Source organism: Copidosoma floridanum, unplaced genomic scaffold, assembly GCF_036245765.1.
Source record: "Copidosoma floridanum isolate Cflo_tuat_1 unplaced genomic scaffold, Cflo_Japanese_pri ptg000029l, whole genome shotgun sequence".
Classification (NCBI taxonomy): domain Eukaryota; kingdom Metazoa; phylum Arthropoda; class Insecta; order Hymenoptera; family Encyrtidae; genus Copidosoma; species Copidosoma floridanum.
In genome coordinates, this window is record NW_028321906.1 from 8,915,376 (window position 1) to 8,942,186 (window position 26,811).

At 35.6% G+C, this 26,811-nt stretch overlaps 5 protein-coding genes across 6 annotated transcripts; 3 read left to right on the forward strand and 2 right to left on the reverse strand.

Annotated features, from left to right (window-relative positions):
- Nucleotides 1-381: 381 nt before the first annotated feature.
- LOC106644686 (dual specificity mitogen-activated protein kinase kinase 4) lies at nucleotides 382-3,437 on the reverse strand. Of its 2 annotated transcripts, none has more exons than XM_089595970.1 (9): nucleotides 2,896-3,437; nucleotides 2,250-2,294; nucleotides 2,061-2,181; nucleotides 1,870-1,959; nucleotides 1,622-1,799; nucleotides 1,406-1,525; nucleotides 1,026-1,325; nucleotides 718-944; nucleotides 382-647 (listed from the first exon to the last, which is right to left on the reverse strand). In XM_089595970.1, exons 1-9 carry the CDS (start codon nucleotides 2,927-2,929, stop codon nucleotides 482-484), a joined length of 1,281 nt encoding a protein of 426 aa, XP_089452096.1. In that variant the 5' UTR covers nucleotides 2,930-3,437; the 3' UTR covers nucleotides 382-481. The 2 variants fall into 2 exon arrangements, with proteins under 2 accessions (XP_089452096.1, XP_014215798.2); XM_014360312.2 differs by having other exon boundaries at nucleotides 2,250-2,324.
- A 778-nt stretch (nucleotides 3,438-4,215) lies between these two features.
- Nucleotides 4,216-5,379, forward strand: mRpS7 (mitochondrial ribosomal protein S7). Its single transcript, XM_014360335.2, has 5 exons — nucleotides 4,216-4,288; nucleotides 4,441-4,620; nucleotides 4,708-4,939; nucleotides 5,021-5,158; nucleotides 5,228-5,379. The coding sequence occupies exons 1-5, from the start codon at nucleotides 4,224-4,226 to the stop codon at nucleotides 5,306-5,308; spliced, it is 696 nt and encodes a 231-aa protein (XP_014215821.2). The 5' UTR covers nucleotides 4,216-4,223; the 3' UTR covers nucleotides 5,309-5,379.
- A 4,799-nt stretch (nucleotides 5,380-10,178) lies between these two features.
- On the forward strand, nucleotides 10,179-13,168 carry Ufl1 (UFM1 specific ligase 1). The gene is made up of 5 exons (XM_014360320.2): nucleotides 10,179-10,418; nucleotides 10,632-11,209; nucleotides 11,282-11,428; nucleotides 11,503-12,852; nucleotides 12,924-13,168. The coding sequence occupies exons 1-5, from the start codon at nucleotides 10,339-10,341 to the stop codon at nucleotides 13,064-13,066; spliced, it is 2,298 nt and encodes a 765-aa protein (XP_014215806.1). The 5' UTR covers nucleotides 10,179-10,338; the 3' UTR covers nucleotides 13,067-13,168.
- Nucleotides 13,169-13,731: 563 nt separating this feature from the next.
- Nucleotides 13,732-17,432, forward strand: LOC106644692 (uncharacterized). Its single transcript, XM_014360321.2, has 10 exons — nucleotides 13,732-13,947; nucleotides 14,545-14,611; nucleotides 14,875-14,985; nucleotides 15,067-15,155; nucleotides 15,232-15,448; nucleotides 15,543-15,803; nucleotides 15,888-16,304; nucleotides 16,368-16,621; nucleotides 16,696-16,823; nucleotides 16,908-17,432. Exons 1-10 carry the CDS (start codon nucleotides 13,825-13,827, stop codon nucleotides 17,035-17,037), a joined length of 1,797 nt encoding a protein of 598 aa, XP_014215807.2. The 5' UTR covers nucleotides 13,732-13,824; the 3' UTR covers nucleotides 17,038-17,432.
- Nucleotides 17,433-20,287: 2,855 nt separating this feature from the next.
- On the reverse strand, nucleotides 20,288-25,829 carry LOC106644690 (uncharacterized). Its single transcript, XM_089595971.1, has 6 exons — nucleotides 25,218-25,829; nucleotides 24,175-24,231; nucleotides 23,969-24,073; nucleotides 22,663-23,651; nucleotides 21,427-21,477; nucleotides 20,288-21,327 (listed from the first exon to the last, which is right to left on the reverse strand). Exons 1-6 carry the CDS (start codon nucleotides 25,300-25,302, stop codon nucleotides 20,383-20,385), a joined length of 2,232 nt encoding a protein of 743 aa, XP_089452097.1. The 5' UTR covers nucleotides 25,303-25,829; the 3' UTR covers nucleotides 20,288-20,382.
- Between the last annotated feature and the right edge of the window lie 982 nt (nucleotides 25,830-26,811).

Consider the following 26,811-nt stretch of genomic DNA (forward strand, 5'->3'; position numbering starts at 1 on the left):
CAGATGTCAAAATAAATATTTATTTGAATTCGGTATATTATTTATCAATGAGAGCTACATTAATTCGTCTTAAAATATGAACAATTTATCCCACCCATTGTCGATTTTTCTTTTAATTACTATTTTCTTGCCTACATTAAAATATCGTAGATAGTCGAGACGCGCTCGCTCGATATTCTACACGAGTATTTTTTGGGAACATAGAAGTAAAGAATTATTTTTCTCTTCATCTCTACAGTTGATTCTCGTGTTATTTAATTATTTTATAATTACACTAGATAAGAGCGTTTTCTCACCTACTAAAAAGTTACACAGGCCTTGAGGGAGGAAAACGCAGGATTGCAATAACAAAGGAACGGTCTGTGATTTTCTTTCTTTCGATTTTTACTTGCTTTTTTACTCAGTTTCTGTCTTAACTTGAGCTTTACGCATATTGGTATTTTCCTTCGGTTTATTTATTTATTTATTATTTTTTTTTTTTTTAAGGCTGGTTTGTGGTGAAAGGAGTTACACCATTGTTTGCCATATTGTCCAAGACGCCGCCAATATAAGCGGCTACGTCTATCGCTGCCTCTTCGGATATTCTAATAAATTGGTGCTCTAAAAGTTTATTGTACTTTGGACGTTGATTTTCTTCTTTAATAAGACTGGAAAGAATATTAAAATTAGCTATATACAAGATTAACTCTTTAGAAAAAAATTGCGAAAAACATTTACCAAGTATTTACGAAATTAACAAAATCCATAGTGAATGTGAATCCGTTATGAACAGAAGACAATCTGGGTGGTTCACCCTGCACTACTTGATAGAGTTGTTCAAAAACAGAGTTCCATTTTGGATAGGGAAAATACCCTGTAGCTACTTCCATTAATGTGATACCAAGGGACCAGACGTCGCTCCTCACATCGTAACCTCTTGCCCGCTGAGGATCTATGCGTTCAGGCTGAAAGTACAATATTCGTGCCCATTGAAAAATTTCTAAATATTAAAAAAGTAGTTAACAGGTATTAAAAAATTAATTTACAGCCATGTATGGTCTGCATCCTGCATCACGTGTTCGAGCTATTGAATCTACTAATTGGCCAGATATACCAAAATCACACAGCTTTATATTGCCTCCTCTGTCAAGTAGAATATTACTTGGTTTGACGTCGCGGTGAATGATACGCAACTTTTCTTTTAAATAATTTAATGCTTTTACAGTGGCTACTGTAATTTTTCCTAAGATACATTCTGGTATCCTTTCGTTGAGTCTTTCATAAATAAACTTGTAAAACTTGTCTAATGAAGTGTCCATCAGTTCCATGCATATCCAACAGTCTCCCTGAATTAAAAGAAACGTAATAATTTGTTAGAAAAGATTTTTGCATAAATAAAAAAGTTTTTGAAGATGGGTACACTTACTTCTTTAAATAAAGCTCCATAAAATTGCACAATATAAGGACACTCATTGGATTTCATGACAACTTCCAGGTCCATTAATAATTGCTTTTGCTCTTTTTCATCTACTGTCGAACGAATTCTCTAAAATACACAGCACATTAAAATTTTCGTTATTAATATCATCTAAATGAACAGTTTTTCTCTCAATTTTAGCAATTGAATAAAAGAATCAATTACCTTCACAGCCATGACAGTATTGCTTATCCTATGTATCATTTTATTTACAGTTCCAAAACCTCCTCTACCAATTTCACCTACATCTTGAAGATCTTCACTTGTAAAGTCATACACTGTATCTGGAGAAAGTTGTAACTTCCCTGTGCTTTGCATTGAATGGCACATTTTGAATTTGTCTCTGAAATAAATATTTTTTATTTTTATACATAAGAACATAATGTAAAAAACTTTAAATATTATTGAAGTACCTTGCTTTGTCAGGTAAGAAGTCTTGTGTTACTGCATGAGTCCTTGCAGGAAGTTTTGGTAAAGGTAAAGGCAAGCTTGGACGTGAGATCCTTTTATAAATTTAAAAAAAAAAGTATATAGACTAACATTTCATTCAACTTTGAAAATAGCATTGAAAATTAGACGTGTAAATATGCATTTCATTACTTACGAAATCGGTGGACAACTCGGTACCATTGTAGAATTCGTAACTATAGAACTGGTTGAATTCGAAAATGGCATAGTACCCCCAGGACTTTGAAAGCTAAATTTTAGCTGCCTACGTTTTTCCGCTATGATAAAAAAGAAAAATTTGTAGCATTAATTTAAAAATGAAAATTACTAGTTTGACATGACATACCAGCTACATCGTTTTGAGCTTCACTGTTTGACCTAAAGTCCAATCCTGGAAAATTAAATGGCCTACTACTGTCACCTATGATCAAGAAATAATTGTATTTTATTTATGCTCCACATGTTTTTGTTTCAATTTTTTAATTGCACTTTTTGCTTGTATAATAAAAAAAAAGTTTGTTAGTATTATTAGTTAAATTACAAAAAATCGGATGACCTTTTAACATGTGTAATGAGAAAAACAAGATAACGAAGCTTTAATTGAGAGATGACACATGAGAAAGTTAAGACCAATTTTTCCAGATAACAATTAGTACTTTGTCAAATATAGCCACAATGAGCATACATTTTCGATTCAGTAAGTACCCATGAAAAAATTTAATCAAACCACCGACGTACAATTCCAAGTCTCTGAATATCAGCCAAGAAACAAAGAATCAAGTTGGCTAACTGCTGCATGATAGTTTACTTTTTTGCTAATGTACTTATACATAAGCATAAATGTGTTATAATGTGAGGGCACTTAAGAAGGTTATGAAGCTGGGATCTGGGATAATGCAATCCCTTAAAATATAAAATATTGACTAAAACAAAACAAGGAAAAAAAAAGTTTTGCACGGAATATGCTATAAAAACCAAACTTATGTGCATACCTTGGTTGGACGAGTTGGCCTGGTTCTCAGCCATATCTAAGGTTTGGTGGAAAAATAATAGTAGAGCAAAAGAGGGTACCTATTTATAAGGTAGGTACACTAGTTATAGATCGTCGAAAATGAAAAGAGGCTTTGGAGAACCCTCGCCTCAAGCTGTAGACAAAAATACAGTGTGATGGCAGCGCAGGCTACCTCAGGGTATCTTGAGATCGTCGTCAGAGGTTGGTCGTTGTCAATAACAACACTTGTGGCGACCTGTATACCTGCAGCCGGAACATTATCACCTAGATACACTACCAGCCAAACCCAAGGTCACATATACAGCTACTGTTCTTGTCCACAAGGAAGTTATATCTAGTTAAACCATAAATCTGTGCAAAAAACTGTTCATCACAAGTTCGGAAACTTTCACGAGGCAAGACGGCGAGAAAGTGGTGTTATCACGATTATTATGTACAATTGGATATACGATTATTATTCATACAATAATCCGAGAGAGTAATAAGTAAGTATGTAGCAGTAGAGTACCTGCATTTGTACATTTGCAATGCACACTGAGTACACTCGCATATATAGGTATACTAATATATAGAATACGATACGAGATAATTAGCTACCGAAATCGACCACCTTTGTACAGCGCGTCGATCGAGTTAAGCGCATATATTTATATGTTAATTGTTCACTTGTTTTGCCAAAACTTTTTATGCAAAAATGTAGGTGTGCATTATTATATTATTAATAATTTTAATCCACTTGCATTTGGCTTTGGCAGGCAGACTTCGGTTATACATTGCACATCTACATAAAGTTTTAAATAGACCGGGAGTACTCTTCACTCTTTATTTAAATGTTTTTTTCAACATTTATTTTATCCACCTCAGAGAAAAACATATTTTTTAAATAAATCAAGAAGTCTAAACATTTTTCTCTACGTATAAGAAAGATAAATTGACTTTTAATATGTGTCATGAAAGTTACGATGAAATAGGTTTTTACGTAGATGTGTAGGTATATGTAAACGTAAATTTGTATATGAATAATTTCATTCTGTTTTATATCATATATTAATTTGATGATGAAAACTATAAAATTCACCAATAAAATTACTCATTAAATCGATTCAGAAAGAACAGAATATGTATAAACAAATTAAAGTTATTCAATTGTAAAAACATACTCTTTTGTATTATACTTATTTCTATGCAATTTTCTTTTTAAAGCACTTGGATATTTTTTAGTAATTAATTTATTACAATAAGCGGAATTTAAATTTACTCCGAAACCCCGCCAATTCTGCGATGTTTTGAAAGAGAGGTATCAAAATCATGGCACCTTTCAGAACGCTTGCCGTTCAATTTAACAATTTAATAAATGTGAAACAAGCATTCAGGTATATCACTGATTTTCATCTTATTTAGTGATTATTACTGCGTTCAGTACGATAAATTATTACGTTTAAGCCGCTTAATTTACTAGCGTTAATTTTGATTTGACAACTCATAACCTCATTCATTGTATTATTTTTTTTTTGCCTTTTTGCAGAATTAGTTCTTGTGAAAGATTTTACAGCGTGTTTCCGAAACAATATGTTCAGCCAGTGTTTGAAAAAAATGTACAGGCAGAAATGGAAAAAGCTGGAGAGTTACAAGAGATCAAACATTTACCAATCAAACCTGCATTTACACCACATACTTCTTCTGAATTTTATGACCCTGTTGTAAAGTAAGCCAATTTTGTTGTATTTGCATATTGCATATTCTTTTATCATTCTTCGATAAATGTTATTCTGTTTATACATCTGAATTACAGTCAATTCATAAACTATTTGACAAAAGAAGGAAACAAAAAGCGTGCTAGAGAAATAATCAAAAAAGCGTTTGAGATCATAAAAAGAGCTCAAATTCAAACTTTTCACAAAGCGGATCCAGAGACACAGAATGAAATTGAACTTGATCCTAAAGTCATACTGTACAAAGCTATTGAAAATTGCTCTCCTGTATTGGAACTTGCAAGAATAAAACGAGGTGGTATCACCTACCAGGTATGAAGTGTCCAAATTTTTACATGGTCTTGGTTATAAATAAAATATTTTGATATTTCACTACAAGACAGTATTTTACAGGTACCTGTACCACTTACTAATAAAAGATCAAAATTTTTAGCCATGAAATGGTTAATTCAATCTGCAGATGAAAAAGAAATGACTGTCAAAATATGGGAAAAATTAGCTCATGAATTGATTGATGCTCACAAAAATACGGTTAGTTCAACTACATATTAATAAAAATGTTTCTATACATATAAAATTATAATGAACACCATCTTTCAGGGAAGAGTAGTAAGAAAGAAACAAGAATTGTACAGGCAATGCGAAGCAAATAGATCTTTTGCACACTTTAGGTGGACATAATTTTTATTAGTTATTGTTATAAGTTTAAGATACTATTAAGGATTTGTATATTGTTACTATTAAATAAAGAAATCGACATTGTATACTGTATTTATTATGCTGTAGTAATTATTTTATTACAACCAAAACTACGTTTAACATTACAAAGTTGTATATATGCTTCATCATGAATCATGAAATTATACGTGACGCTAGCGACGTTACCACGATCTACATAACTTAACTGCTGACAGCATTTGCGGAATACAGCCTATGTGATTTTGTCATTCTGGTAAAGAGAGCACGGAGTAAGATGTACGTGAAGTTATGTGTAGTAATTAAAGAAATTACTACTAAGTAATGCCATATGGTCGATTTTATTAAACCATATGAATATCTCTATTTTTAGAGGTCGACTTTTGAGTAAAAAATAGATTGTAAACTTGCCGCAAACAGCACAAACTACGTCAACTTTTCATTATCTATGTGTAAGATTAGTTGCGGCTGGTTTGTAATTATCAAAGTGACTTTGCTGTAAATAGCAATAGTTATTTAGATCAGCGCCATCTAGCGGTCTTTATTTTTTGGCCAAAAGTGGCTCCTAAAATTCTCAATCAGAGCATTCAGGATTAGAGCCATTTAATCAATTATAAACCAGCCGCAACTCATGACAAAGCTATAAAATGAAAAAATAACAATACATGTGTTTTAGGCGGCAAGTTAACAATCTATTTTCTACCAAAAATCGACCTCCTATGTGTTTGTACTTTTGAAGATAAATTTTCAAGCATAAGACGGATTGTCAACTTGCCGCCAAAAACACACGTATCGTTATTTTTTCATTTTATAGCTTCATCATGAGTTGCGGCTGGTTTATAATTGACTAAATGGCTCTAATCCTGAATGCTCTGATTGAGAATTTTAGGAGCCACTTTTGGCCAAAAAATAAAGACCGCTAGATGGCGCTGATCCAAAATAATTATTGCTACTTACAGTAAAGTCACTTTAATAATTATAAACCAGCCGCAAATAATCTTATTAATAGACGATAAATAGTTAACATTTTTTATGCTACTTGCGGCAAGTTTACAATATGTCTTTTACCTGTAAATGGACCCTGAAAAGTATAAATATTCCACTTATCTTATACAGCTTATAAAATCTACCATATTTACAAAATTAAAATACTTTAGACCTTTTATCATTAACTCGCGGAAGCACAGCCCTTTAAATTTCTAGTTTAAATAAACAGCTAACTTATATAATATGTACATGCCAAGATTTGTGTTACAGAAATCTTGAACAATGATTTATTAGATACGTAAAGTAATAAGTCCAAAAGAGACAACTAAAGAAAAAAAGTTTAAAAAAGAAGTTCAGTTACACAGGAAGAGTCTCCTAAAAATGGAGCATTGGATCTCACTTAATTTAAATTACTTTACAATTCATCTTTTACCTTAAAATCGACCTCCAAAACCATCAATATTCTACTTATCTTATATTATGGCTCTTAAAATCGACAATATTTACAAAATTACAATACTCTTGACCTTTTACCATTAACTAATGAAAGAACAGCCCTTCAACTTTAGATTTCCAATAAACAGTTAACTTATATAATATGTACATAACAAAATTTGTGTTACAGAAATCGTAAATCACGATCAAATATACACGTAAATTAATCAGTCGAAAAGAGACAACTGAAAAAAAAAGGTCTTAAAAAGAAGCAGCCACACGAAGAGTCTCCTAGGAATGGAGCATCGGATCTCACTAATTGAAAAATACATTTATTACAGAGATGTAAATTTTAAGTGTTATAAGTAAACAAAGAACCCAACCTTCTCTGATCAAGTGAGATCCAATGCTCCATTCTTGTATGAGACTTTTCGTGTGACTGTGCTTCTTTTTCAGGCCTTTTTTCTTTGGTTGTCTCTTTTAGACTGATTAATTTGTGCTTACATGATTTAATGGTAAAAGGTCAAGAGTATTGTAATTTTGTTAATATTGTCGATTTTATGAACTGTATAAGAAAAGTACAATATTGATGTAGAAACTTGCCGCAAATAGCATTAGAAATGTCAACTATTTGTCGTCTATTTATAAGATTATTTGCGGCTGGTTTATAATTATCAAAGTGACTTTACTGTAAGTAGCAATAATTATTTTGGATCAGCGCCATCTAGCGGTCTTTATTTTTTGGCCAAAAGTGGCTCCTAAAATTCTCAATCAGAGCATTCAGGATTAGAGCCATTTGATCAATTATAAACCAGCCGCAACTCTTGAAATAGATACAAAATAAATAATAAACGATGTTTGTGCTACTTGCGGCAAGTTTGCAGTGTATGTTTTATACGAATATCGACCTCCCTTATATTTACACTTTTGGGTAATAGATAAATTGTAAACTTGCCGCAAACATCACAATCATCGTTAATTATTTATTTTGTATCTATTTCAATAGTTGCGGCTGGTTTATAAATGATTAAATGGCTCTAGTATAAGTATAGTAATAATCATTTGGATCAGCGCCATCTAGCGGTAGTGATTTTTTTGGCCAAAAATTGCTTCTGAAATTCTGATGGAGAGCTTTAGGCAGCTTAGCCCTAGAGCCGTTTAATCACTTATAAACCAGCCGCAGCTATTGAAATAGATACAAAATAAATAATTAACGATGATTGTGATGTTTGCGGCAAGTTTACAATTTATCTATTACCCGAAAGTGTAAATATAAGGGAGGTCGATATTCGTATAAAACATACACTGCAAACTTGCCGCAAGTAGCACAAACATCGTTAATTATTTATTTTGTATCTATTTCAAGAGTTGCGGCTGGTTTATAAGTGATTAAACGGCTCTAGGGCTAAGCTGCCTAAAGCTCTCCATCAGAATTTCAGAAGCAATTTTTGGCCAAAAAAATCACTACCGCTAGATGGCGCTGATCCAAATGATTATTACTATACTTATACTAGAGCCATTTAATTATTTATAAACCAGCCGCAACTATTGAAATAGATACAAAATAAATAATAAACGATGTTTGTGCTAATTGCGGCAAGTTTGCAGTGTATGTTTTATACGAATATCGACCTCCCTTATATTTACACTTTCGGGTAATAGATAAATTGTAAACTTGCCGCAAACATCACAATCATTGTTAATTATTTATTTTGTATCTATTTCAATAGCTGCGGCTGGTTTATAAATGATTAAATGGCTCTAGTATAAGTATAGTAATAATCATTTGGATCAGCGCCATCTAGCGGTAGTGATTTTTTTGGCCAAAAATTGCTTCTGAAATTCTGATGGAGAGCTTTAGGCAGCTTAGCCCTAGAGCCGTTTAATCACTTATAAACCAGCCGCAACTCTTGAAATAGATACAAAATAAATAATTAACGATGATTGTGATGTTTGCGGCAAGTTTACAATTTATCTATTACCCGAAAGTGTAAACATAAGGGAGGTCGATATTCGTATAAAACATACACTGCAAACTTGCCGCATGTAGCACAAACATCGTTTATTATTTATTTTGTATCTATTTCAAGAGTTGCGGCTGGTTTATAATTGATCAAATGGCTCTACTACAAGTAGTAATAATCATTAGGACCAGCGCCATCTAGCGGTCGTGATTTTTTTGGCCAAAAATTGCTTCTGAAATTCTGAAGGAGAGCTTTAGGCAGCTTAGCCCTAGAGCCATTTAGTCACTTATAAACCAGCCGCAACTTTTGAAATAGATACAAAATAAATAATTAACGATGTTTGTGCTTCTGCGGCAAGTTTGCAGTGTATGTTTTATACGAATATTGACCTCCTATATATTTATACTTTCGAGTAATAGATAAATTGTAAACTTGCCGCAAACAGCACAGAAAATGTTGAATTTTCATTTTGTATCTGTCAAATAAGTTGCGGCTGGTTTATAATTGACAACATGGCTCTAGGGCCTAAAATATCTAAAGCTTTCCTTCAGAATTTTAGGGCCACTTTTTAGTTTAGAAATCTGAAACGCTAAAACCAGCCGCAACTAGTTGTGTAGATAGAAAATAAAAAGTTGACATTGGCTGTGCTGTTTACGGCAAGTTTACAAATAATCTTTTGCCTGAAAATCGACCTCCTATAAGAATATTAATACTTTTGTATGAATAATAATTTATCAATTGCATTGTAAAATTACGTGTGAAATGAAGAGTTAAAAGTAAAGTTTGAAATTATGTCATTGTTTACTGTCATTGAACATTTCGCATGTGTGCAATAAATTGATACAGGATTATACAGATACCTATTATTTTGCTGGGTGAGAAAGACGGATATTTGGTTTTGTTAGCATATTCCAGCGGTAATAATGCATATTTGGAATCTATGTTATATATTTATACAGCTTAAAATGTTTAAATATTAATCATGTGTGCCTATATTTACCAACTTATTTGTATAAATTGAACTTTATACAAAAACTCATGATACAATCATTGATTGTCTCAATCACGTATACTTAGCCTGCGGACTATGGGTGTATTCCGCAAATGCTGCCAGCAGTTAAGTTACGTAGGTCGTGGTAACGCCGCATGGTCGGGTAGCGCTAGCGTCAACCTGTACTAACTGTCGGTGGGTTCTGCATGTCAACAAACTTTGATATTTTTTACTGTTTTCGCTCCCATGCCATCTGATATTTCGGAGTTTGTTGACATGCGGAACCCACCGACAGTTAGTACAGGTTGACGCTAGCGCTACCCGACCATGCGGCGTTACCACGACCTACGTAACTTAACTGCTGGCAGCATTTGCGGAATACACCCATAGTTAGTACAGGTTGATGCTAGCGCTGCCCGACCATGCGGCGTTACCACAAACCACAACCTACGTAACTTAACTGCTGGCAGCATTTACGGAATACAGCCCAAGTTAACATATTGAATGTTTACAATGTGGTTGGCTTCGCATTTTTAAGTGAGACTTGTTTTTCAAACAGTTGTTGTGAAGTGTATAGGATTGTTTGGCAAATTGTATGTCAATTTTAACTATAAAAACCTGAGTGTAACTTCATAAAGATGTCTGCAGCTGATTGGGATGAAGTTAAACGGCTAGCCGCCGACTTTCAGAAAGCGCAATTGAGTTATACATTGTTGAAGTAAATATAATTTTTTTTTATTAAGAGTACTATAAGTTACGTTATTGTCTATTTTTTTTTTTCTTTCTTTTGCACTAACATATTTGTATTTCCTTTTTTTTAATACATTCTTACTTTTTTGTAAAACGGCTGACTTGCATTTTTATAAATATATTGACAATTACTTGATAATATGTCATGTATAATAGTCTAATGCTGAAAAAAATTTTCCAGATTATCAGAACGTAATTGCATAGAAATTGTCTCAAAACTTATTGAAGACAAACTCCTAGAGGTAATATTTACCAATGATGGAAAGGAGTATGTGACACCTCAGCACTTGTCAAAAGAAATAAAAGATGAGCTTTATATTCATGGAGGACGCGTAAATTTAACTGACTTGGCCAATATATTAAATGTTGATTTGTCTCATATATACAAAATTGCAATAGATATTGAAAAACACGACAAAGAACTGAAAATAGTGTTAGGTCAGTTGATTGATAGTAATTATATGGCTAAAGTTGCAGAAGAAGTTAGTGATAAACTTAATAATACTGGCGTCATCAGTATCATGGATTTAACATTACATTACAATTTACCTGCTGATTTTTTGCAACCATTAATTGAAAAGGAATTAGGCAAAACTATATTTGGTAAACAAGATTCTCAAGATCCACGCATAATTTACAATCAGGGTTACATAGCTAGGAATGAGGCAAAAATTAGAGGTGCACTCTCAGCTATAACAAAGCCTACTCCGATTTCTGCAATCCTAGGTCAATGCACTGTTCCAGAAAGAATATTTTTTTGTAAGTTAGCTTTAATTACTAAAAGACATCGTATAAATTTAATTATTTAATTGTAAATCTTTTTTGATACAGCTATTCTAGATAATCTTCAAGGGAAGAAACAGGTACCCGGTGTAGTAAGTGGAAAACAAAGTAGCAACAGCATTTATGTTCCCACTATTTATTCTAAAACTCAAAGTGAATGGGTAGATAACTTTTACAAACAAAATGGCTATCTGGGTGAGTTTTAATTTAAAACAAAGCAATTTCGTGGATCAAGAGATTATGAGCTAATTTTTTATTGTTTCATTTAGAATATGATGCGTTACTCAGACTTGGCATCTCAGATCCAAAGAGCTATATCAAACGACATTTTCCAAATAAAGATTTAGTCTATTTGAATACAGTAGCTGTTGGCTCTATGTTGATAGATCAAGTAGATGCTAATATCGAAGAAGTCGTGGCATCTGGATCCTATACTGATATTTATCCACTTTTGCCATCAGTATTCAGTCCACAAGACATTGAGAGATTGCTTCATGAATCATCCTTGAAATTAAAATCATCCATTCATATTTTTGCGACAACGATTATAGTATCAGAATCTTACTTACAAAACCTTTACAAGCAATTGGAATGTTTGGCCGAAAAAAAAGCCAAAGAAGCAGTAGATAGCGGTAAGTGGCTTCAGTCGATTGTTGAGAGCAAAATAAAAACCAAAGTCACAGAAATCGTGGACACAAAAGCAGACAAAAAAGCCGAAAGGAGAAAAAAGGCTGCAAGCGGTAAAGCTGGTGGTGGTAGTCAAGGTAGAGAAACGAAAACCAAGTCGACAAAGAAGAAGTACAATCAGGGTAAGAATCAAGATTTCGATTCGGACGACGATCAAGTTGCTTCGTCTCATGGAAAGGCTGACTTACATCTGGTAAGTACAGAAGATATCAAAAAAGAGCTGAGCAAGGATGAAAACTTGTTTGACTGTGAGGAATTCATCGATGAGCTAACCAATCACTTCCATTTGTCACTTAACAAACACGTTGCGGAAGTGGCTGAGCAGCTGCTGCAGAAAAACAAAACGAATCTTAGCGAGTTGGACGACAGATTAAATACGCTCGTCATGAATATCAAGGTGTTTGAAAAGGGAATCAAGTGTTTAGACAAAGACGTTCAAGCACCGCTTGTAAAATACTTGTTGAAAACACTAGTGGTAGACTTTACCACGGAAATCTTTAAACTAGCCGCCAATCAAAATGTGATGCAGTGCGCGTCTAATTTAACGACGGAGGCAAGACAAAAGATGCTAATGGATTTTCCGAAAGACGTAAGGGAGCCGCTAACGAATTTGCACAGGGCAACTATCGGTAACAATTTAGAGGACTTTTTTAATGCCCTTGAACCAGCCATGTCGGCCTGCTGTTTGGCTCTGAAGAAATACGATAAGAAGAAAGATAGGCCGATCATCATTGGGCACAGGGAAGCTCTACTAGAGCAGTTGAACAATACTCAAGATCCGGCCTTGGCTTTACACTTGACGACGACGATATTGTTCACTGCTGCCACCCAAAATGCCCTTCATATCTCTGGAAGACATGTTTCGACTATTCTCGCTTATTTGTATCCATACTTGGAAGAGACGTGTGTATCTACACTTTCGAAGTATCATGGTGGGTATTTGAAATTTGAATTTTGTACAATTTTTCTTGAATACTAGAAACTCAATTTTTTTAACTTTCAGATCTAGTGCTGCAGTATTTAAGTTTGCATGATCAAGATGACAAAGAAAAATTGCAAAAACAGTTGGAGGACGGTCTGCAAGATGTTAAAAAAATCGCTAGTGAGTACAAGAAACAAGTGAAAGCTGAAAAAATTCAAGATTGAATTTCGAACTGATAAAAGTGAATCATCCGGTGATCGTCAATTTTAGAATTGTTATTGTATTTTATTTTGTAATTATTTCGATGATATTCATTTACACGTAATTCTTACACAAAAAAATTTCTATGTTTACAAACGTTTTATGAAATAATTAAAACTATTTTTCAAGTTACGTTTTCAAGATGCCTCTAATTTATTCTTTAGCATAAGTTTTCCACACTTTAATCATGTTTATTTCGCTCACACTAAAATTTTTTTTATTAAAAGCGCTGTCTCATTTAAAATACTTTTCAAGTGAGTAACTTGGTTTATAACCACAGCATCTCTGTAGCATTAAACTTGACATCGACCCGAGCAAGGCCACGGCCGTGTCGAAGTCGTTTATGTTTATGAACGCGTGTACCGATAACTACATACATCAATAATCCCTGCACATGCTCTGCACGTTCGCGATAGTACATGAAATATGTTTAAGGTGAACACATTGACCACTTATACATGCATTAACTAACAAGTCCACAAAAATTTTACTCGTTGTTGACCCGAATTTTTAGTGGAATTTTCTATGTACATGCAAGTAACTTGATAATGGCGTTCTTGCGTAAATCGCGGCTTCAAACTTTAAAACTGTACGACGCGTATATGGCAGTCAGCGATCGGATCGGTAATAATCAGCAGTGGAGAAGATCACCTCTGTTCGTCCAAGGAAATTTTGTCATTGTGATATCGATACCACTGTCAATTAATTGATCGTAATAATAATGTCGGGTAAGCAGTTGATTAACAAAGTCGACGAAATAGTGGACGAGGCACTGCTTGGACTCACGATAACATATCCAGCTCTGGAGTTATTGAAAGAGCAGAGAGTTGTTTTGATGCCACATGTAAGTTTTACTCAATTAATTGTAAGTAGAATATGTATACGAGTCTATATGGTCACCAATTTTATTTTCAAATCAAAGATAAATTGAGCAAATTGAAAGTAACGCAGTGTACAGATTTTTTCTCGTATCGGAAGATATTTATTCTCGAACACAAAACTTATTTTAATTAACCATTGTAGAGATAAAATCGGTGATATCTGTTTGTTTCATTTTTTTTTTAATTTCGCGATATTAATATGCGATAAGGTTCCGTTTCCCTTACAAAACAGTTTCCCGTAAAAAATTCAAACACTCTTTACTTACAGCGTTTATCTCACATTTTCGGCTGATAATAGATGTATATCAGGGGCTACAGAAAATTATTGTATTAATCCAATTTAAAGTCCGATGAGAGTTAGAATTTGCGATATTGTCGATAATCATAAAAAAATAACTACGATTTAAAAAAACTTACGAGAATATACATGAAAATCGGCAGGGAACATGATTAGATTATTACTTAAATCAACTTTGGAAACAATTTGTAGTAGGGCACTGCAAGCATCAAATAAAAGAAAATCTATTTTGAAAACCCATATAATGTCCTCAAAATTTTAGTGGAGCGAATCCGATGAAGTGGGGGTGATAAGTGGCGGAGGTAGTGGACACGAGCCTTTTGCTGCAGGTACGAGAAAATTTTAAATATCCAACAAAACGTACAGTATCATATCACTTCATCAAAATAGTTTTTCGTATCAGCTACCGGGAATGTACGTATTCTCTTCCCGGTCGCTGGGAAACGAAAAATCGTATACGCACCCACGGACGGAAGTAAAGAATGCGATCTGCGACATTCTTCACTTTTTCCTGCCCTAGATTCGTAATAACGTGCCATTTATGACACACAAGACATACATTTGTTATATACCTATCTATATCCAAACAAAGGCTTCGTCGGTAAGGGAATGCTCACGGCAGCGGTCTGCGGTTCGGTCTTTGCCTCACCCCCGACTTCCAATATATTCCACGCGATCGAAAAAATCGGCACTCACAAAAAAGGTACATATATCTTACAATATAAATATCAGTTAGATGTTGTTTGTGCAACACGGCAATTCAGTAGCCACTCTGTTACAACAGCTGGATGCTTGGTGATCATACCCAATTACACCGGCGACTGTCTCAACTTTGGTTTGGCCATCGAGCGAGCGAGACTCTCCGGCTTGAAGGTATACATACACCATGATAAATATAAAACCAAAGTACCGATTGTTGTACCGATCACCAACTTTGCGCGCAAATAAGATCGAGCAGATAGTTTTCGGGGACGACTGCAGCATACCCGACGAAAAGCTGAGCATAGCTGGAAAACGAGCACTACCGGGAATTGTGCTCGCGATCAAAGTCGCCGGCTCTCTGGCCGCTATGGGCAAGGATCTCGACGAGATCTACAAGCACGTAAAACTAGTCGCGGACAACATCGCCTCTTGCTCGGTTGGGCTGGTCCCTTGCACCATGTTCGGTATGCACATATATATATTATAATATACACCTACGTAGGATTGTGTCAATATAAAACCATATTTTGTCAGTATATGGAGTGTAAAAAATTTCAGGTCAAAAGGAGGCCATGTTCCGGATACCGGACGACGAGGTCGTCTTTGGCCAAGGTATACACGGCGAGGATGGTTACGAGAAAAAGAAGCTGAGCAGCGCGTCCAAGACTGCGAGCCATTTGATCGACAGAATAGAGAAGGCCTTGAAGCTCGATGATACCTCATCCTCGACCTCGAAACTCGTTGTACTGGTAAACAACTTTGGCAGCCTGACCCAGTTGGAGCTGCAAATCATCGTCAAAGAGGTCAACGTGCAGTTACGTGCGTATATATACACATCAAAGTGCCACGAATTTTCTTACAGCTGGCCTTTTATCGTTACATATTATATTGTATCTTTTTCAGGCAAAAGAGGTGTCGAGGTGCTGCGAGTATACAGCGGTCACCTCATGACGTCGCTTAACAGCGTAGGTGTACACTTGTCGGTGCTCAGACTGCCGGAATCTGATTCGGAGGCGTTTTCAATGATTCTCGAAGCGCTGGATCAGCCAACCCAGGCGCCCGGCTGGACGGGCTGCGAATACAGCTTAGAGACGTCGAGCACCGAGTCGAGTCCGTCGAAAAACGTTATGACCGCCGAGCCGTCGAAAAAGATCGATAGCCTCGCCGGACCGACCCTCACTAGCCGCCAACAGGGACTGCTCAAGAGATGTCTGGTCGAGGCTTGCAGGGCCGTGATAAACGAGGAGAGGACGATCAACGAGCTCGACAGCGGGTGTGGTGACGCGGATTGCGGCAGCACGCACAGAAGCCTCGCCGAAGGTTAAATAACATTGGATGATTATTGTCTCAAGTTGCGTGGAGATGATCGTAGTGTCATTTTAGGAATTCTGTCCGTGCTGGAGGCTTTGGCTCTGGCCAGACCAGCCTCGCTGATGACCGAATTGGCAGGGATTGCCGAAAATCGGATGGGTGGCACGTCGGGCGCCATTTACAGCCTGCTTTTCACAGCTGCGGCGCAAGAAATGGCCAAAGTCGAGGTCGTTCACAACTGGCTCCAGGTCTGGCTCGGCGCTTGGCGCGCGGGTGTCGAGGTTCTCAAGAGATACAGCAGAGCTAGGATCGGCGATAAGACGTTGGTACTGTATTCGTGACTTACTTATTAACTCTGACGTGGCTTGCTGCTGATGGATGATTGGAAATTGTGTTGCAGATCGACGTGATCGAGCCCTGTTTGATAGAGCTACTGAGGAAAAACTACTCGTCTTACGTTGATGCTGCAAAGTTTTTGATGGACTGCATCCAGATGTACGCTGAAAAAACCAAGACCCTCGAGCCGAAGTTAGTGCTTGGTTTTTTATTTTGAGTTAACATGCCTCTTCGGAAGAAAGTATTCAAATAGTGTAGTTTTTACTTACCATTCAGGGCCGGCCGGGCAAGTTATGTGACCGACCCCGAGCACAGAGGTAAAATAGACGCGGGCGCCTATGCTGTGGCACAGTGGATGAGAGCTGTTGCTCAGACTTTGAAGGAAGATTTTCATTTGGCCAATTGAAAGGCTAAATACTTTTGTTACTGTTGATTTATTTCAATTTCCATGCACCACTATCATACGTAACCGTGGATAGGTATATTGTTCAATATCGCTACTACTTGTTTTTCTTCTAGATTCTCAAAACTTTAATGCGCAATATTTTTATGCTCTTTGTTCTGATTGAACTGACATTTTCATTAATGCTGGGTAAGATATCAAAGTAACGTACACAAAAACAAAAAGTGTTTCGTTTTACTTTTTAAGAAATATATTTTTAATAATGCATGGATAAAATTTAAAAAAGATACGAGGGATTTCATTTTCATTCAACTCCTTGAAGATTTTAAATCGATTCACGGATTAAAGTTGCATTTTTTTATTAAGTAATATCTCAAAATAAAATAAATAAAGTGGAATACTACTGTGTACAGAAAACAACTTACTTTTAACACAGCATCAAATTTCCTAGAAAGTTATATGTATGATCATTTACATCATACAGGTAAGATTTCATATTTTTTAAATGATAATGACATTTTGTTATTTATAATTTACAATTATTTTTTCCAAAATAGCATTTTATTTATTTTTTATTTTTATTTTTTCGAAACCTCAAAATAAAAGACATTTTAGGGCAGGTTACTAGATAAAAATCGAAAAGTTTAAGGAAAACGCAAGATTTAATTGATTAAACATACACACTCATGCATGTGCCTTCACAAATTCACTGACGGATATTTTAGGTGAGTAATGTACATTCATTGTAAAATAAAGAAAACATTTATATTATGTTATCACAACATTCGATATTTCATCCATTGCAAAGCTTCCTCTTCAAAGAAGCAAAACAGAGAATATTTCGAAATAATAGTCTTTTATTTACCAAATGTCTAAGTACATATAAATCAGATGTAATATTCCCTCTATATGTGTTTTAGTTTTTTCGTTAGAATACAGCATAAAAAAAAAAAAAAAAAAAAAAACTTATACAGCTACACATTGGATTCCAAAGCTGCATTACTAGCAAGAAATTCAGAGCGAGCATACTCCTTTAAAAAAAAATCTTTTATTCATTTCGAAAAACGAATCGAACGATTTACATATGATTTTTTGCTGTACTATCATGTAGGTAAGTATATATTTATATAATATATTATATGTAAGCGTTTTTTAACGGAACAAAAATCCGTGAATACAGCCGCAATCTTTTACAAGCTGCGACATTGTTTGAAACTATAGTGGCCTTCTCGTCCATGGCCTTTTACTTGTTTATCATTATCATCGTCACCATCATCATAATCATCATTGTCACCATTATTATTATCCTTAACATAATCATCACTGCAAACCCTACGTATACATATGTAATGTACATTTACATAATAAATATCACAATCTATGATGAGAAGTCGTTATATATTTCGCTTACAATTCAACGCAGAAATTTTCAACGTGTATTCTCATTCATTCATTCATTTATTCACATACAATCCTGCACTTATTTAAAAAATTAGTATTCTTAAATCATGGATGCAAGTATTTTCAATACAAAAATGTTACAAATTATAGCTGGATCATTAATACTGTCTGTATATAAAGTTGTTGGGATATTCTATTTCATCTTAGTTTCAAAAAATTCACTTATATTTTTGATGTAAAAAATCTCGTATTAGCTGGCTAGAATAAGTTAAAAAAATAGGACAATTGTTTTACCAAAAAAATAAATTTTCTTTAGAACCAAATTGATCTTACACTCGTTTCCAATCATGATTATTTTCGATTATTCTTTCCAACGCTGCGCTTATTTATTAATTTTTTAAAACTTTTTTTTCGATGAGGAACAGGTTAACTATGATTACATGAGTAATATTAACTTAATTATTGATTACACAAAAGCGTGTAAATTGATTAGTTCCGTAAGCTGCCGATATTGTCGTTATTATATAATATAATAGTTCTTGAAAAGTTAATTAATGTTGGCTTTCGCATTTTTTTTTGTTAACTTTGAGTATACGTTTATCTTGTTTACTCTGATGGATAACAATCATTGTATTTTTATTCTACATTTTTTTCAGTGCCATCCAAATTTTTGTATTGGTTGGCAATTACGTAAAATATTGTTTGGCAAGATAAAAAAAATCCAACAACTTACAAATTGTTTGGGGCTAAATTAAATAAATGATCTATAAATTAATGGTTTTTCTTTGTTTTATAAAGAATAAAATATCTATTACTAATCACAAAAGTAAAAAAAATTATTTTAATCAATAAATACAATAATTAATAATATTATTCAACGCTTGGCATTTTATAATCGATAAACCTATTTACAGTAACGTACTACAAATGCTCACGATTTAATAATAAACTTGACGACTAAATGCACGGTTATACAACTCAAAAACGCGAGATCAGAAACCCAAAGACAAACTTAATCCCAACCGAAAAGAAGCGTACAGCTCAAGTTTTTTTATACAATTAGTGAGTGCTTTATCGTATCTTGGGTTACTTCACTTTTTTTCCTTTTAACTAATACATAGTAGTATGGATGAGTTCAGACTTAACTTTTTCAGTTCTCGAACGCACAAACGTTCATTTATTTTTAGTGTTAGGTTGGTATAATAAAAGAATCAACGTTTCATGCGGTTGTGAAAAAAAAAATCTTACAAAATTTTCTAGGTAGGGAAATGATAAAAAAATAAATAAATAATTTTATGATCTATCTAATTAAGTATTGGATACTTTTAAGCTAAAAAAAATCTCAGGTATCAGTTTGGTGTCCTATCTAATTGACGCGTTTTTTTACACTTTTTCAATTTCATTGTTTTTGACCATTCCAAAAGTGTACATGCCATTGGGACACCATTTTACTTTGCTGGAAAGCTTTTAAAGTAGTAGTTTTACGTATTCACAAACATTCACACGCATTTTTAATAAATTTATGCTTAAATAATAATTATTCCCTTCTCGACAGGCTGCAGATGGAAAATAAATTTTAATAAATACAAAAAGAAATAGGTCAGTGCCCGAGAAAAATTAAAAAAAATTGTATTGTTATGATTCTTTGAGCCTAATTTTTTCTTAGTATGGTTTATATCTGATTGTGTATGCGAAATCATTACTAGATTTGGGAAAAAGTAATGTTTTAGTCGCATATCAATGTAAAATTTTAATTACAATACAATTATTTAAAATTAAGATTTCATATCTTTGATAACGAAAAATCAATAATTAAGGGCCATTTGATGTGTGATAAGTTGTAAAACAAATGATACGAACAAAAGCAGCAAATGTCAACTTTGTTCTCCCGGGCGCGAATTGTGACACAATGATGCATCCTCAGCCTGGAGTGGGCAGAGCGTTATGTCAGTGAATATTGAAGTTGTATTGTTTGCGGCTGGAAGTGATGCGTAGCCATTTACTTACAGCTAGAGGCTCGGGATGGTGGCTGGACCATGTGATATCCTCAAAGCTCGTTGCAGCGTAGGGCGTCGAGGCTGCGGTCGCCTCCAACTGTATGGCCGTCGAGTAGTCTTGAGTGTACTCTGATTTGATTCCTCTGACTAGTGACGGACTGCTGCTGGTGTTAATCTGGAAACCCATGTGATTATTGCTCAAGCGCTGTTGCTTGCCGTTGGTGAGTATGGACGCCGCGAAATGATTGCTGCGCATCGACGTGTCCAGAGAGTTATAGTGCTGCTGGTCCAGTAATGAGGTTGCCGATGTGTCGAAAAGACTTGAAAAGCTGCTGCTTCTGGACGAGGGCGACTGACTTGAGCGCATGTTTACCTTATTGACAATAGTATCCTTGTATTGATGCACTGGCGACATGTACATACTACTATTGCCAAAGTTTTGGCCACTGGCAGGCTGATCAATGTCCATGGGTGCAGGCTTTGCTTCGAGAACGACATTGCCCACCGGAGTTGATTGGTTGCTGATGAGCAGACTACCGCTACAGGGCACAACCGATATGGAGACGGGAGACTGTTGCTTGACAATCATCTGTTCCAAATTGAGGGTAGGTGAACTCGTTCTATTGTACTGCATCAGCGAAGCTGCCTGGCTGGGCGAAAGGCCACCCATGCTCGACTGGATAGGTGACAGCGACGGAAGCACGACTGATATAGGCGCCATAGCTGCACTACTGTTACTACTAGATGTATTATTTACGTTCCCACTATTGATGTTGCTTATGCTGCTGTTGGTGCTGGCAGTGATATTATTAGAGGTAATGCCGCTGTTCACCACCGACGAATCGATTCTTCGGCTGGGATCCAGCTCGTTGGCAAAGTCCTCCTCCAGTTTAGTCTGGAAATACAAATTACGGGGTGCATTTGCATTTGCAGTGTCAACACAGGACCGCGGTTCTTTAAAAAACCGCGGCGACTCAAAGAAACCATGCCTTACAGGTTTATTGGAGCCATGCGGGGCCAGACATCGATAAAGCAAATCAACAGCCTGTAATAACAAAAAAGAAAAATTTTGTATCAACCAAAAGCCTATCTTTGTACATGTGCCCATCAGATTCATAAGATTGTTTAAATTTTATATTTATGAGCTCAAATTTTTTAAATCAATTAACGCAACAACTTATAACTGAAAATGAAAAAGTCTAAAAGTCGTAAAGTCTGACCCTATTTATATAATGTTTAAAAACCATGATTGAATGATGGATGAGAGTGACGAATGTTTTGAAAAAGTATTTGAGCCAGTAACTAATTAGGATTAATTTCATTTTTTAATTAGTTACAGAATTACCCAAAAGAAAGTTTTCAATTACAATAATTAAGCTTTTGATGATACTTCGTAACGAAAAAATATGTAAATTTAATAAAATAAATTTAAAAAACAAATAAAGCAAGTAACTCCCAATGTTAACAGTCATAAATAATCATGCGAATAACAAAAATTAATTGTCTATGGAAAGATGTAAGCAATACTAAAAATAAATGAGACAACGTACGATATAAACACTTTTCTTACTGCTTCAATATGTACAATTGAATTCATGGCTTCTTCAAACGGACAAAGCTAAATAGAAAGATAACAAGTCAAGATTCCTACTAGTAACTATTTTTCAATATAATTTCATATCGTTGGAATGTTTTGTTAAATGGATTGTTAAAAAAAAAAAAAAAAAAAAAAAATGGTTATGACACGAAAATTGTTGATATGCTTAGAAGTTTTTCAATTATGGTGGCCACTGGCTTACTCTATGAATCAATATCTAAATAATTGATGTTGAACTTATTATGTAAGGGTAGTATACAAAATAACAGTCTTTGAATCAAACAATTCTTTGTACCATTAAATAATACAATCTCAAGATGATGACTTTTAGATTTCAAAGGTGTAATGTAGAAGTATTGCGAGTCGAACTTCAATACAATTTTTCGATCAAATATCAACTACATTACGAAATCGATTACATTACATTACTCTTGTAGTACGTCTTTTGTACGGAAACAAACAAATAAAAAATGAAAAATAAAAGGTAACAAACAAGACTAGATAGTGGTGAGGCTTTTTCCTCGAGCACCAAGTATCTGAGAGGAGGAGCTTAATCTACCGGAACGAAAGTGGCCACCACGCAACATCAAAGATCCATTGGCCGACGCAGCTAGAGCCACGTTTAATATTTACCTGTGGCAGTGGATAGGTATCAGGTAGCGAGAGAACTGGTGGCGAACTTGGCGCCTCAAGATCTGGCAAGCTAGTGCTGTTGGCTACTATGGCGGAGGCATCTATAAGGCCGCTCGCGACCAAGGGTGCACTCGAGGCGCTAACTGGCTCGACGGCGGCCACGCTCGTGGCGATGCTCAAGGCTACTACCGCGGCTGCCGGCGCAACGTTGTTGTTGTTGTTGTTGTTGCTGTTGTTGATGCTGTTGGAGGCTGCTGTGATGGCGGAGCTGCTCACTGCTACGGCCTTTGATGGGTTGCTGCTGGTGGCGTTGCGCGACGCCGGGGACTCTTTCGAAGCTCGGTGGTCGGCAAGCAGCTTGTCGAAGCTTTTGCTTCGGCCTGTGACAGTCCGCCTGAGCGAGACCGTGTGAGCCTTGCATGTGAGCGAGCGGGTGCATGGCTTGCTCGTCTCTTCGTTCCAGACACCGCAGTGTCGGTCCGGGTCGTACTCTCGGTCCTTGAGTAGGGATCGGTCGGTTTTGAGCCTTTTCCGCTTCGGCTGGTTCCCCGGGCTCTTGACGGGACTGGCTGCCGAGGTAGTACCACTGAGCGCGTTCGAGAAGCCACCGACTGCTGCTGCGATTGCGGAGGTCGGTGCACCAAGCTGCCCCGCGGAAGGGATCGTCGGGCCACCGTTATTGATGCTGTTGCTGGCTGGTGTACCATCAAGGGGCGAGCGGGGTGAGTTGCCCGGGTGCAAACTGGGCTGTGGTTGCGACTCGTTGCCGCCAGTCCGATGCTTGACTGGAGTGTGGTTGTTGCTGGTTTTGCTACTGGTGCCATTCCCACTGCCGTTGTTGCTACTATTGTTGTTTGTAAGCAAGAGTTGTCCCGAAGATTGGCTTTTCTTCAGCTTTGAAAGCTTGCAGTAAGGCGTCTTCATAATTGGCTTTGCGGTCGAATTTGTTGGTGGTGGAAGATTTGAAGTGCCAGAGGGATGTCGACTCTCTAAATTTAAAACGATTTTCGAAAAACTTTAAGATCACAGTTGAATTTAGTGACTAAAAAATGAAAAAAAAGTGTAATCAACACATTTAATTGATGTATTATTAGTCTTAAAAAAAAAACATTCTAGGATGATAAGTCATATTAAAATTGATATGTGAGTAATCTCTGTCTTATTTCGGCTTTATACTCAGAGATTAAATATTATCAGACAATTTTATTTTATATAATTAAAATTGGTGGCTTAAATAAATAGGAAAGTTCAAGATTCAGTGTATTGTACTTTCAAAATTAATTGGCCTTAAAATCAGGTAGCTTACCCATGTGTTGAATTAAAGCTTGAGGTTTGACAATAGAATTGCATATTTCACATACAACTCCATAGAAGTTATCTCTCTCGGGACAAAATCCAAATAAATCAATGTCTGAAAAATTGAAACAATGCGATTGAAGTACTCAGTTCGATTTTAAAATAATGTGTGTCTTGAACAAAGTCAAAGTAAAATTCTAAATCAAACCAAATTACCATCCACTGATAGACGCATAACTGAGCTGGAGGGCTCAGAATCTGGCTCGCCATCACCTAGAATTGAATTTTATTTTTTGAATCTATGACAATTACTAGTTAAAAAATTAAAAATAACTAGATTCACAAATTAATCTAAAGTTTCGAGAGAAAAAGCATTTCACACGTGTATTTTTACTTGGAATTTATTTTTTTTACTTGGAAAAACAAAATAAAACTGTTGAAGCCAGACAAGTATCCATTAACTGTAGAGTATGCAAAATCATCCAGTGTACATAAGGTATGAAAAAAAATGTTTGACAATACATTCGTGAATAAAAAATCAATGAGCGTTACGGCAACACGGAATTTTACGAAAAGCAAGTATTTGTCATAAAAAGAATAAAAAATAACAATACGTAAGTAAGTATACGCAAACTTCCCCCAAAAAAGACCGTCATTACATAATATGCTATTTCAGCCTAGTAAAATCATTATTTTTTGGGGGGAAGTGTAGAGACAAAAAAGGGGAAGAAGAGTTTTTAAAAGGGAGTCGTAAGGACACGGCGCCGTATATACCGAGCGGCAGACAACATTCTGTCTATAATAATCAAGTAAATCCACTACTTCATACGCGCGACAACCCCGTCGAGGACAAATTAAAAAAGAACTTTTCGTCTCGATTATTTCACATTTAAGAAATCTATTTTAAGGGTAAAAATTATTTTTTCTTTTTGTGGATAACATCAATACCCTCATATGCTTAGGTAATTCAATGCTCCTCTGCAGAAATATGAACTGCATGTAGGATGTACATATACAAAAGGGGCTGTGTCCCTGTGCCTATATGTGTCAAAAGGTGCAAAAGAGAGACAAAGAAAGATGAAATGAATGAGAGAGAGAGAGAGGCAGAGAAGAGGGGAAGGAGCAAATTTGTAAAAAAATGGAGGTTATGTCGTGGATGAAAAATACATTAATGGCAAAACCAATAATTGTACCTAGAACGAACGACAGAGGTAAAATATAAGAGCTAAAGCTGTAATAGAGTCGGGCCGGCAACTTACTAAGAGGCTTGTCCCGGCCGATCTTCTCGATCCAGCTGGACCAAGGCTGGCCGTGGAAGAAGGTCGGACTGTCGCTTCCCGACATCTCGTCTACCTTTTGCCGTGTAGCAGCCAGCAGGATTTAGTAGGACACGCACAATCCACGCAACTCTATTCTGCAGCTCTGCAGCCCAACAGAGTTTCTATGTTATGCCAATGCCAGCAAATAAAATAAGAGTATATATACAAAAGACACAACAGCTCCTACAAAGGAGGAGGAGGCGTCGGCGGCTCTCTTTTTCTCTTTGTATATATACTTATATTTATATGTATACATACACACACGCGGTGTATGATGCTGAGATTGCTAGAGTGCTCTCTGATGTGATGTAAATGTTATGCTCTAATCTCTAAATCTACTTTTACTGTCTATAGTACTTTGTACTTAATATGTGCTTGTCTTCTGTCTTGTACTGTGTTTCCTGTGTGCCGCGCAGCGCCGCACACACAATTTCTACAGGTCTTGCCTTGTCTCCTGTAGAATATGCAGTTGTCCTGTTGTAGTTTTTCTGATGCTGCCTGTTTGCTTCTGCAATACTTTATGCACTCCATCAACTTCTTTCGAATGCTCCCTCTACTTTTTCATCTTTCTTTTTCTCTCTCTCTCTCTCTCTTACTCTACTTGTTATGAATATATGCAGTAAAACAACGTGTGCACTGTGCAGCTGTAGCACATGACGATAATTTGACAATTTGAAGCAATGGTATGTCGTTTACAGTATGTATACAGTATGTCGACAAGAGTATGCTCGTGTAATTAAATAAAACTGTTTCCCTCCGCAGTTGTCTGCATCTACACTACACACTAATCCTTACAAGTACCCCGTTTTAAAATAAGAAACTAGAATGAGAACCGAGCTGAGCTAGAAAAGCTATTTGTTTTGAAGTGCATCTTGAGTTGTATTGTTGTGTACACAATATATATACTTATAAGTAATTAAGTTTTTAATTTTGTAAATTTTCATGCAAGTTTCATCGTCGTCAGTGTGCATTGCATATAGAAGTGCGGCAAGCTGTCTCTCTCTTTCCTTCAAGGACAAACGCGGTTTTACTTTCCAGGATTAGCTTGTGTGTTAAAATCACAATTTATTTTATTAAACCACATAAGTAGAATATCTATACTTTTGAATGTCAATTTTTGGGTAAAACATAAATTGTACACTTGCCTTAAATAGTCCAAACAACGTTAACTATTTTTATAATGGGTTATAAGATTAGTTGCGGCTGGTTTATACTCGATTACATGGATCTACTAATAATTATTTGGATCAGCGCCATCTAGCGTTGCAGATTTCTGAACTAATAAGTGGCCCTAAAATTCTGAAGGAGAGTTTTAGGCATTTTAGGCCCTAGAGCCATTTAGTCAATTATAAACCAGCCGCCACTACTCCGATAGATATGAAATTAAAATTAAACATTGTTTGTGCTGTTTGCGGCAAATTTGCAATTTATGTTTTACCCAAAAGTATAAATATATAGAAGGTCGATATTCGAATAGAAGATAAATTGTAAACTTGCCGCAAATAGCACAGACATTGTCAAATTTTAATTTTAT